The sequence below is a fragment of the Monopterus albus genome, unplaced genomic scaffold, assembly GCF_001952655.1.
Source record: "Monopterus albus unplaced genomic scaffold, M_albus_1.0 scaffold66.1, whole genome shotgun sequence".
NCBI classification, from domain to species: domain Eukaryota; kingdom Metazoa; phylum Chordata; class Actinopteri; order Synbranchiformes; family Synbranchidae; genus Monopterus; species Monopterus albus.
In genome coordinates, this window is record NW_018127946.1 from 38,594 (window position 1) to 51,021 (window position 12,428).

The 12,428-nt window shown below is 39.6% G+C and overlaps 2 protein-coding genes across 2 annotated transcripts in view; both read left to right on the forward strand.

Moving 5' to 3' along the window:
- Window positions 1-8,563, forward strand: part of LOC109962684 (neuropilin and tolloid-like protein 1) — a 17,299-nt gene extending 8,736 nt beyond the window's left edge. Inside the window, exons 8-10 of the mRNA XM_020604591.1 lie at window positions 1,784-1,897; window positions 2,008-2,152; window positions 6,771-8,563. Of these exons, the coding sequence (XP_020460247.1) occupies window positions 1,784-1,897; window positions 2,008-2,152; window positions 6,771-7,311 (800 nt within the window). The 3' untranslated portion in view covers window positions 7,312-8,563. The remainder of the gene's footprint in view (window positions 1-1,783; window positions 1,898-2,007; window positions 2,153-6,770) is intronic.
- Window positions 8,564-8,766: 203 nt separating this feature from the next.
- Window positions 8,767-12,428, forward strand: atpsckmt (fATP synthase c subunit lysine N-methyltransferase; the record flags this gene model as incomplete). The annotated part of the gene is made up of 4 exons (XM_020604505.1): window positions 8,767-9,435; window positions 9,763-9,900; window positions 11,986-12,036; window positions 12,348-12,428. Coding segments are annotated over exons 1-4 (561 nt in total), but the record flags the coding sequence as incomplete, so codon positions are not given.

A 12,428-nucleotide genomic window follows, 5' to 3' on the forward strand; every position in this document is an offset into this window, starting at 1 on the left:
TCATTGGTCTCATCCGAGACAATGACGAGTCAGCCTACAGACGGAAGGATGAGCAGCTGGTCCTGTGGTGTAGCCACAACAACCTGGAGCTGAACACGCTCAAAACAGTGGAGATGACAGTGGATTTCAGGAAGAGCCCCCCCACATCATACATGGCAGCACTGTATCAGCAGTAAAGTCCTACAAGTTCCTGGGCTCCACTGTCTCCCAGGACCTGAAGTGGACATCCAACATCAGGACCATCACCAAGAAGGCACAGCAGAGGATGTACTTCCTGTGCCAGCTCAGGAAGTTCGACCTGCCCCAGGAGCTGCTGATACAGTTCTACAGAGGAATCATGGAGTCTGTTCTCTGCACCTCCATCACTGTCTGGTTTGGCTCAGCAACCAAACAGGACAAGTACAGACTTCAGCAGACAGTGAGGACTGTAGAAAAGGTCATTGGTGTGAGCCTGCCCTCCATGGAGGACCTGCACACCTCACAGGTCAAAAGGAGGGCAAAGAGGATCACTGCAGACCCCTCACACCCTGGACACAATCTGTTTGAACTCCTCCCCTCTGGTTGGCATTACAGGTCACTGTGCACTAAGACAACCAGGCACAGGGACAGTTTCTTCCCCCAGGCTGTCGCTCTGATTAACATTTAACCCATGACAGTATGATTGGACAATAACCCTCAATACCTGTGTGTGTGTGTGTGTGTGTGTGTGTGTGTGTATACATTGTACAGATTATACAGACTCGTACAGGTCTCTAGTTCTAAAGTATTCTGTTTTTATTCCTATTTATCTCATTTCAACAAACATTCCTTTGTTGTCTGCATTGTTTACTGTCTGTTTATACTCCTTATCCTGCATTGTTTGCACTGTTTGTTGCTGTCAATGCTGCTGTTTATACTGCTTATTTTGTTATATTACACAGCCTTATGCTGGTTTATTGTTTGCACATTGAGAGCCGATGTACAAGAGTCAAATTCCTCGTGTGTCCGTCACACCTGGCCAATAAAACTGATTCTGATTCAAATTATCAACTCAAAAGTGATTTCACTATTTATTTTCATGCTTTCGTGTGGTTGTATGGCTTAGCTTTCAGTCAGCCATGTGCAATATTTGCATGGCTCTTGCCAGAGCATATGAGCAGAGTGGAGCAGTGATAACTTCTACTCCTTGCTCACAGATCTGGTCACTCAAAGCTGCACCACTCATTAATGCTCAGCACTCAAATCAGATTGCATCCCACTCCACTCAAATCACACCTACTCATTCCAAAAAAGGGGAAATAATATTCATGGATTTCACTTTTAGCTTCAATGGTAGCCTTACATCCCAAAGAACAACTACTCTAAATAGAAATGATTTATTTCAAATTACAGTTAGATCTATGTAACAAGGAATATAACAAGTCATATGTAAAATTCAATGGCTCAATAGGCCTAATTCAATTAAAAAATATACTGTACAGTACACCTATATGACCTTTCATTTTCCTTCTTAAAGTACTTTAGGAACTCCATTATTGAGCTCACAATGGCCGATTTTTGACTGAAAAATGTTGAATGACTGTGCAAGACACAGATGCATTCTGGGTCAGGCTTAGGAATGCTTCAGGCTCAGTGTGTCAGCGCTACTGGAGAGAAATTGGAGTGGGACAAAGGGTGACACTGCCTCCTCTTTAAAGAAGCTGCTCTGAGCTCTGTCCAAAATCCCCCCCACTTCCGCTCCTGACTCACTTGCGCTCCACTATGCTCATATGCTCTGGCTCTTGCCTTATTGTATGTGTTACAGCCCCATGTGAGGGAGATGCTTTCTTTTGCCATAGCAACATGTGCATCAACCACACCCTGGTTTGCAACGGAATCCAGAACTGTGTTTACCCCTGGGATGAAAATCACTGCAAAGGTACAGTACCCTGTCACACACCACTAAACACATTACCACCTAGTGTATTTGCAACACACTGCTGCGGCTTATATAACCTTAGCCTTAAATCATTTTGTATCTCTAACTAGAGAGGAGGAAAGCCAGCATTCTGGGCACACTTGATAACACCAACCTCACCATCATTGGAATAACCTGTAGCTTGGTTGTCATCCTGCTCATCATTTCTGTCATCATCCAGATCAAACAGCCTCGAAAGAAATACATCATCCGCAGGTGAGGTCTTTAAAAGTCACTTTGAAATCTAAGTATCCCTTGTGAATAAAATACAAAAAGAAGCTACAATACCCAACATGTTGAATTCATAAGATGGTCATAACTCTACAATCCATCAGAATTTGGGTTGGGTTATGATAAGTTCCAAAGTGTGGGAAAACATTTAATGCAAAATTCAATATTTGCTGTAAGAGACTCAAGATGATGGGCTTATGTAATGGAAATGACTACACTTATGACATAAATATTAATACCTAATATTCCAATACCTCATTAGATTAGGGCCCCAGGTGGTTATAGTTCCTTCAACCTATTGAACAATTGATTAATTGGAGCAATTAATTCAGTCTTGTTCTGAAAGCAGTGGCTCTACCAGTTCAGTGGCCCATTTACTGGAAATAGGAGCAACACATAGGATGGCATAATGAAGCCAGTTATAAGCAAAATAAACTTATTTACAAGATGTACACAGGGGAAATGACCAGGTTGAGAGAGTTGATTCAAATGGTACATTTTTGAATATTTTTGATTGATGAATGAGTGGAAGATGATCACTCTGGTCACAAATTGAGCTAGATTCTAGATCAAAATTCTGGGATTTAATCACTAATATAGAGGGGGAAAAATAACTGTCAAATGCTATAGGTTAGAGACTTAATTTAGTAACTAATAGCTATGGTTTTCATGAGACATCAGCTGTTAGCCATGATGTCACTTAGCCTTAGCAGGAGTTAGCCATTAGCTCTGGAGATTCCACATGGTCAGGAGAAGAGAAGTGCTGGTTTGGAGCCTCTCTGGGTCACAGTCGAGCTGGGTCCAGATTTCCAAGATGGCCCTGAGCTTGAGACTGGTGACAATCTTTTGTTGCCCGATTTCTGGGCTCGCTCACAGGGGAGCTGCTTCTCAGGTGGCCAGTTCTTCTTTCAGGATGCTGGCTTCACCAGGGTCCTTCCATTGTTTGGCTGTTTAGACATTTCTCAAAGGAAAACTGTAATTAATTTGAACTGATCATTGTGAGATCATGATGGTATCTCTGGAGTCTAACAAAAGTTTCGGCTTAAATAAAACTCGTTTTCAGCTTTGCTACAAAAATTTTCATTTGCTCTAAAGTTCAGCTGAAGTTATTCAAAAGTGGCATGCATTGCTTTGTGTTGACTTTCTGCTGATTTACAAAAATAGGTTCAAAAATCACTATACGTTGCTAAATAAAAACACTTCTTGAGCATGTGATCTAAATAAAAATGAATTTAACACAAAAACACAGACGACAGGTGCACATTCAGGAGGCGCAGACTCTTTTTGTTTTGTTTTTGAATGACTCTCAGACAGGCAGACTCATAAATCATTTAATGAACTATACATGTACTCTGATTTGATTGGTTGAGGGGAGTGTGAGGTGCTGACCTCTGACTGAAGAGAGTTGGACTGGGATATTAATCTTTGTTTAAAGTTAATTCTGTATAGTTCATAACTTTCTCCACCATGGCTGTATGTTTGAAATATACATTTCATATAACTGTAATGTGGAATAACACATACACAATTTTAAGCAACACAGTTTGACATGAAACTCATACATGGATTATTTTGTGGGAAGAAAGGAACAGCTGACTTTGAGAATAAAAGAAGCACTCAACTTTCAGCATGAATGCATTATGATAAGGAAATTTAATAGTAATTTCCTAAGGAATCTTTTGAGTAGTAATGAAGAAGTTATCAAAATTAAGATTATTTAGTGATATTTGATTTATCTAGCATCTTAAACAGGCATATATTAGTTTTCATGGAACACTCATGTATCACTTACTATATTACTATACATTTTGGTTGTAATGTAACTTCAGGTTTGGGATAAGTTCTACTGTTATAAGAACTTTAAGGAAGAGGTCTTTGCAGTGACTAGTTATATAGTGATGTCCAGACATCATCAGCTTGACTCAACATTTTCAAATTTCTTATAGATATTTCACACACCTTTTGGTTTGCAAAATTTCACAAAATTTCCAAATCTAAAGACATTTTTGTCCTAAAGAGAGAGTGAGTTTTAAGCCAAGTTTTATATCCAGTGTCTGAGTGTTCCTGGGAAGAAAGGGTTTGGACTTGTTTGAGTTCATTCAAACTTGCTGTCTAAGGTCAGAGGTGTGAGTTCCAGATGTGTGTTCTAATGCAGTAGTTCTAATGCATGATGAAAGGGGGTTTTGGTCTGTAGTAGTCATGGAGGTGAGGCTAAGTCCTGTTGATGTCCATATGTGGTTTGCTTGAGTGACCGGGCCAATATACAGGCCCGGGTGAGCCAGACACAAATGAATAACTTTTAGTACATCCCAGTCCCAACAAATATTGTCCCTCCTGAATGAAGAGGTCAGTTTCATACAAACTCTACAAGAACTGGGTTCCCACACTCTCAGATAAGTCTGCAAAAACACAGACGCTTGTTTTATCCACAAGAATTAGGATTCGTTTGAGCCAATGTATAATTTAGTGACATTGAATCGGTGCTAAAAAAAAAAAAGGACTAACACCAAAAGCTAAAATACTACCCTTCAAGACAACCTACCCACCCACTTTCAAAATAAATATAGTACAATTCTCTTTCATGGGCTTAAACAGGAATAAAATGGTCAAGGTCAACAGATTGAACAGACCCATTCAATAAACACCACAGAAATCATTTGATCACAGTCAGACACAAACAAACAAAACACATACAATACCATAATCAAAATTAAGAGGATCTTCCCTCCCTGTACACCAAACCATTCACATACTGCTCATACACCATAAAATTGACCCAACCTATATGAGCGATACAGTAAACATAAGAGATACATTTAAGTAGGCTTCTTGTCATAAAAGACACTAGGCAAAGCAACAGTGGCTATTACTCCTACAAAGAGTAAAACCACATTCGATAAAAACATAAAAAGATTCAAAACAATTAAAAGTAAAGCTGCTCAAAAATACCTTGGCTGTATCTTGGCACAACATGTGCGACAGACGCCAACTCCTGCAGGATTGCACTCAAATCAATTGTCACCCATGGAGAAGCACGCAGTCATCCCCTAAACAATCTATAAATGTATTAACTGAATAAACATTTTGCGCAGCAACAAATCTAACGTGCAATCAATTCACAAAACATACCTCAGAGGAAAGTAGGACACAGGTAAATAACAGAGGGAGATCAGAATTCACTGTGGAATATTCACTGCAGTGACCAGCATGGCAATTGCTCATCGCAGCATTTTCTCTGGAGGTGGTATTTATGTCCGTGATTAACACGACAAATTGCTCACATCAAAGGGGTCAAAGTGTTTATTTGTCATATGCACAGTTAGGAAACATTTTTCCCCGTACAATGAAATTCTTACTTTACCATCCACATGAATGACACATAATATAAGTGAAATATAAAGTAGATGAGCAATAACACAAATCTAAATAGGCAGTAAAATCACAAATCTAAGGCACTTTAAAGCAGCAAGTGAAGGGAGCAAATAAAATATAACAAGAACACAATATAATGCAGAGAGACATGGTGATATAGGTGTGGCCAACCCACCAGTTACACTTGCAAAGCAGTGTGATAGCGGAGCCTGGTCTATGCATTGGGGGTAGTTTGTAAGAAGCTGCCTTTAGCTGGTTCTCAATGCCTAGAATCTAAGTCTAATGTATTAATTATTTTGAGTTCCTCGAGTAACACATTGCTTTAAAATGTCTGCTTTCGACTTGTGGACACTACATATACAAACTAGTCCCTTTGCATAAAGAGACTAACTAGTATTTTTTTATTGAAACAATCAAATATCTTGGTGTAATATGAAAGATGTCACTCGTAGTGACAAACCCATGGAAAATTAAAACCAACTCTGCACCTCACCTTAAATACTACTCATCTTTTTGGCCTCCAGCTTGTTGTTTAGTTTTTTCAAGCCACAAACTGGGCTTTCAGGAGCTTTGCAGCAGCATGTATCATTTGTTTTCAGGAGAGCTCTGATAAACCCATTGTATACACAGCCCAGGCCAGTGGAGTTCAAAACAGGGCTAGAAGGAGAGTTAATTTTGGACTTAAGGGCCTGAAACCCAGCTCCAAATGAATCCTAATGTGCTGTTAAATGTAAATGAGCAACTGTGCACTAACAAGTTTACCATAAAAGCTAGGTGATACAGTGTCAGGTTTTTTTTATCAGTGTTCTACAGTCCCCAAGTGGCAGAAGTAGATTACAGCAGCTCTTAACATTGAATGTACTAAAATCTTATTTGATAACTTGTGGACAAGGCCTTTACCTCAGAGATCATAATTATGATACTAATAACTAAATGTTATACCATCAGCTTTTTGTTGTGCTTTCCTAAACATTCACTGCTTTGGCATAATATGTGTCAATATGTATGAATGAATGACACTTTGTTACAGACTCAAGGTCCAAGTTCAAAACAAATAAAAGCAATAAAAGAACAGTTTAAAAATGAAACAATAAACAGAAAATACATAAAAACGAGAGCAAAAGAACACCCATAAATCTACTGCCCCTTTAAAAGACAGGTATACCAGTGTTTCCAGAGAACCGAAGTAAAACGCATGTGTATGTGTCTACTCTTCTCTACTGATCCTCAGAGATGACTTTGACCCTGCATTTCTCCACCCTGGTTTTGAGCCTCCTCACTACGAACTTTGTACTCTGCGCCATGTCCCATCTGTTGATCTGACTGATGCTGCCCTAGCTGAGGACTTTGAGAAGTTCCACACGCTCCGTTGCTCCTCAAGCAAATGCATTCGTGACCACCATTGTGGGTCTCAGCAGGGGAGTGTGCATGGCAATGCCCATGGTAGCTGTAGCAACTTAAGCGTGAGAGATGACACCATTGCTGCTGATGAGGGGGCTCTTGTGCCACCACTGCCACCGGTGATGGTGAACCAGCAGTCGCCACATCTTTCCCACCACAACACACCAACGGGTCGATGGAACATCCTGGTGATGAAGCATAGCTATTCTCAAGATGGGGCAGAGGGGTACAGGGTGGAGGATGAGGATGATTTGATGATGGATGATGGTCCCACCACCAGCCAGCACCACATGCACCACCATCATCAGATCCACTATGGCATGTCAGGGCAGGATCACACTGTTCACCGTACACTGTCTAATGACTTCTAATGTAACATGGAAATAAAGAAAATGGTCAACTAATCAAAACCTAAATGGAACTACATTCAAATGGACAAAAATGAAAAAAGGAGGGATAATAGTGAACTGGTGAAATAGTAGCAGAAATAATCACTTTAAAGGTAAACCCTCATAGTTTGCAGCGTAGAGGCGTTCCGGGTGGACACATTCAGGGTCACTGGGGAGAGCAGAAGTGACAACAATTAAGACCTATTCTCACATACATAGGGATACATCAATGAGAAACACCAACTTGAAAAATCCTGAATTGTTCCTTTAATGTTAATGTGGGCTGAGTTCTTGCAATTCTGCTTGCCGAAGTAGGAGCGTTATATCAGGCCGTTTCCAGGGACAATCAATCATATGGGTTACATACTGTTGGTTGGTGATTTGCTTTGAAGTCCAGTGCTAGATCTGGCTTAATTTGAACAGAACTTCCATATTGTAGCTTTAATTCTTTATTTGCAGAGGTTAAAAATCCTGACCTTTCAGCCTATTTTTAAAATTAGTTTTCAATTTAATTCATTGAAATGAATGCTGACCTTTAAAGCATTTGTTTGTCTGCTTTGGTCTCATATATTTCAAATTTAATTGGATTTTGCAACAAGAGCTGAGCTGACTGGACCTAACGTTATAGTAAATAGTTATGATGAAAATAACTCAGCCAAAGAGCTTATGAGCAGCTGTTACATTTTAAATACCCCACTGCTATGACAATGGAACTCTATGTACAGGAAGAAGCATTATATGCATACATTCTGAGCTAATATCCATCCATTCTAATGCATCACAGTTTTCTTTTTCCTTTTCTGTTCCTTGTTTAGCTTGAGGTTTCAGTGCTATTGTAGACAATATTCATGATGATTCATCATATTTAGGAATATTTTATGAATGAATGATGCATTACTGTATTTCCTATATGTTTTGGACACTATCACTGTTGGCTAAAATGTATACATATATTTAAAACCATTTGAGAACTATTCCTTCTCCTTCTCCTGTGTTGTGTGATCAGAATCAAAGACTGAGGAGAGCATACTGTATAATGGAAACATATTAGTTATGCCAGTGAAATCAGCAAACGGAAAATGTTTCATGTAACCTAATATTTTCTGGACTCAAAAGTTATCAAGCTTAATCTTATGGAATGACTGAGAAAACTTAAACTTATATTTTCTGTTGGTGTGTAAATGGTTACACTGTTGCATTGTATTTATATTGTACAATACAGTGTTACATTGGATTTGTTGCTTATTTACTGATGTTTCTGTGTATCAAATTTTCAATGCTTGGTTTGTCCTTTTTTTCTGTTGATTATATGTCTGTCTGTTTTTATTAATTTCAATAAATATTTACCTTTTCATTTATTGTGCATGGCAGGATGCCATTTAATGTGTGTCTGTGTGTATTTCTTTGTACTTAGTTTTATATTATTGTATTAACTTGTGCTATCTTGTACGGACTATGGAAAGATGTAAGAAAGGAACTTTCATTATCTGCTCTTTGTCGTCCACCCGGACCTATAACAGCGCGGCACAGGTTATCTTTTAGAATTTAGATCAAATCGTAGGACAGGGATATCTTTTTCCATAACTCATTCTTTGGTTTGTGATGGTTTGCTTGTCGCTTAAAGTGGGCACAATGATCTTAGGTTTAATTGAATGACATGATGTTATTCATGAAAACTTCTCCTTAGGAGCTAACCTTTAGGGAGCTAACCTTTAGGGAGCTAACCTTTAGCAGAGTCCAGCTGTCTCTCGTGCAGTTGGAGTTCAGTTAACCTTAGCTACGTATTTAAGCGAACTATTCCGTCAAGGCAACATAATGTCACAAGAAGAGCCTTTTCCTGATTCGACACAGGCGAATCAGTGTGAAAGGAATGTCAGGGACAGCAGGAGCAGGAGCAGAAGCCGGCTCGGTCTGCTTGTCACGGGGGTGGTCGGAGGGTCGCTTGTCGCGCTCTACGCGGTGGCCGTTCCGTTTGTCGCTCCTGCCCTGAGAAAAATCTGCCTCCCGTTTGTACCAGCGACCACAGCTCAGGTGGAAAATGTCCTCAAGGTGCTGCGGGCCAGATCAGGAAAACTGGTGGACATTGGAAGTGGAGATGGAAGGATAGTAAGTGTTGTGTTGTCTTACCTTGTGGTGACAGGCTTAAAAATGATTTTGTCCTAAGGCCAGAACCTGTATTACAGAGGTAAACAGTGATGTAGGTTATCCTTGATATAAAGAAGGAATCCCTTCTAGCTCCAATCCATGTTATTTTCATGTGTCTATAAAATACCACCTAACATAAATTCAAACCTTATGAACAGAAAACCTAAGTGGAGAAAAAAATATTCAGCAGGCTACTGCCCAATCTGACACTGTATTTATGAGATGTGCTGCAGAAACAGCAGGAACAGCCACACTTGCTTTACATCCAATATTTTTTACTCCCTGCAGGTGATAGCAGCAGCCAAGCATGGGTTTCAGGCATCCGGCTTTGAGCTGAACCCCTGGCTGGTGTGGTATTCTCGCTACAAGGCCTGGAGAGAGGGAGTCCACTGCTCCACCTCTTTCCACATCTCAGATTTGTGGAAGGTCAGTGACACCCCAGTAGTGTACAGTACTCCAGTAAATAGTGTAGTATCCTAGGGAGAGTGTCAGTGCATTATTTTTGTCACAGACATCAGGTATTCTCTACATCATTTGAGAAAGTATTTACACCCTTTCACTCTTTGCACACTGTGTTGTAGATTTCATATTAGTTTTTCCAAACCTCTAAAACACTAAACCCCAGTATCAGAACAAAACTGTCAACTGTCAAAACTCATTTATTAAATGAATCACTAGGTCTTCTACCTAAAACTACATCCAGATGATTTCTTCTACATTTTTTCAGCAATTAATCACTATTTTTGCTAAACCTTAAACAATAATCACCTGGTCTGACACAGTTTCCAGATCTGATTCAACCTTTTTGCAAAACTCTAAACACATTCTCACTCACTAAAACACAGTTTGCACTTGTGATGCATAATGGTAACCTCAGGTGGCAGATGGTAAACACAGTTACAACGCAGCTGTCAATATGGCATAAAACTGTTCACACCTGTTGCTAATGATGTGGAACCAACATAACCTCAGAGTGCACAGGTGAGCTGAAGGTTGATGCCAACAATGGATAGAAACAATCTGAGAGCCAGAGGAGGAAGAGTGTGTGTATGAGGAAGAGGAGGAGGAGGAGGTGGAGGAGGTCAGGGAGAATGTTGCCTGAGTCCTCTGGACTGTTCCAGCACAAAGATGTGATGCTGAGGCCCAATGAGTCACTTGTTGACATTAATTTTATAGTTACTGTACATATACAGTGTAATGTACTTTTCATTTACATTTTGTCTTTGTCCTTTTGCAGTACTACATTTTTGTAAATGCTCAATCCACAGACATCTAATACTGTATTGCTTGCAGTACTTACAGTATGCAATACCTAAACTCTTACTAAGTTGTGAGCTTACATATTTATTTATTTATTTGTTTGTTTGAAAACATGAAATGTATTTACTTTATTGTAAACAGTAAACCTTTTTTATGGAACTTCATGCCCTGAACACTGTGGTTTCCATTTTTGATGTAGTGTGTATGCTCAGTAGTATTTTTATGGTGACTGACTTTGTGTATTATCTGAAAACCTGGTTTTATTTTACAAGAAGACTCAGAGGTTTAGTGAATTTAGTTGGCAAAATGGGTTTTGTCTTTACAGTGTTGAGAAAAGGTTTCAAGAAATGTGTCTTAGCAATTGTGGAAAACTGTAAATTGATCAAATTTCACAGCTTTGAGTGTTCTTTTGGCTTTAACTCTATATGTTTTGCACACCTAGATTTGGACAGTTTCTTCCTGGCAGATACTGTAATACTCCAAAGCAACTGTTCACTGCCATTTTGAGGTCTTTCCACAGATGTTCTATTGGGTTTAAAACTGAGTTCTCTCTGGGCAACTCAAGGACAGTCAGAGACTTGTCCTGAAGACAAGACACTCCAGTGTTATCTCAGCTGTGTGTTCTGGGTCCCTGTGTTCTGACCAGTCTCCCTGTCCCTGCCACAGACAAGCACCCCTGTACCATGGTCCTGGTAGGGCCGCACTTTTTCTGTATCACAATTATTGAGGCCACTATGCTCCTGGAAACACTTTAGAAATGGTTTCTATCCCTGTCCTCACCACAGTTTTACCTCAGAGGTCTACAGAAAATCCCTTGGACTGCATGGTTTAGTTTGTGTTCTGACATGCAGTGTGAATTGTGGGACCTTGTATACACAGGTGTTTGCCTCTATACCATGTTCAGTCAATTCAGTTTGGCACAGGTGGACTCCACATCTCAAGGACAATTAAAGCAAACAGGGTGTACAACATTTTGGAGTGCCACGGCAAGGAGTCTGAATACTTTTCTAAATGAGAGATTTCAATTTGTTTAAAAAAGAAAAGAAAATGCGAACATGTTTTTTGCTTTGTCATTGAGAATCAGTGGGTGTAGAATTATGGGAGTTTTATCCAATTTAAATTAAATCTACAGCACAGAGAGCAAAATGTGAAGGGTTCTGAATACTTTCTGAAGCCACTGTAGTGTAAGAAAATGAAAAGCATGTCAGGGTGTCTTTCCACTATTCCTTATATTTCCAATTTTTTTGCTAGGTCAGTTTTGCTCAGTACTGCAATGTTGTCATTTTCGGAGTCCCTCAAATGGTGAGTTTTCCTCGTTGTCCCACAGTTTTATTTAATCATTGCATTTTCTTAGAATGTAATTCATGCCAAGTGTGCAAATTAAGGTCAGTAAAACAGTAAAGTAGCATTACTTATAGCTTCTTTAACTGTAGTTCTACTATAAATCATTCCAATGTATTTGTCGGTGGCCTGGCACTCCAGTTTTCTAGCTGCTTATAAACTGACATTATGAAAACATACAATAGATGCATGTATCAGTCTTCATATTTGATCTTTCCATGTATGTTTTCAGAATGCCAAAATAATATTCATGCTGCTGTCTTCATCTGCAGATGGATCAGCTGGAACTGAAGCTGGAAATGGAATTACCGAGAACAGCCAAGGTGGTGGCCTGCCGCTTCCCCTTCCCTACC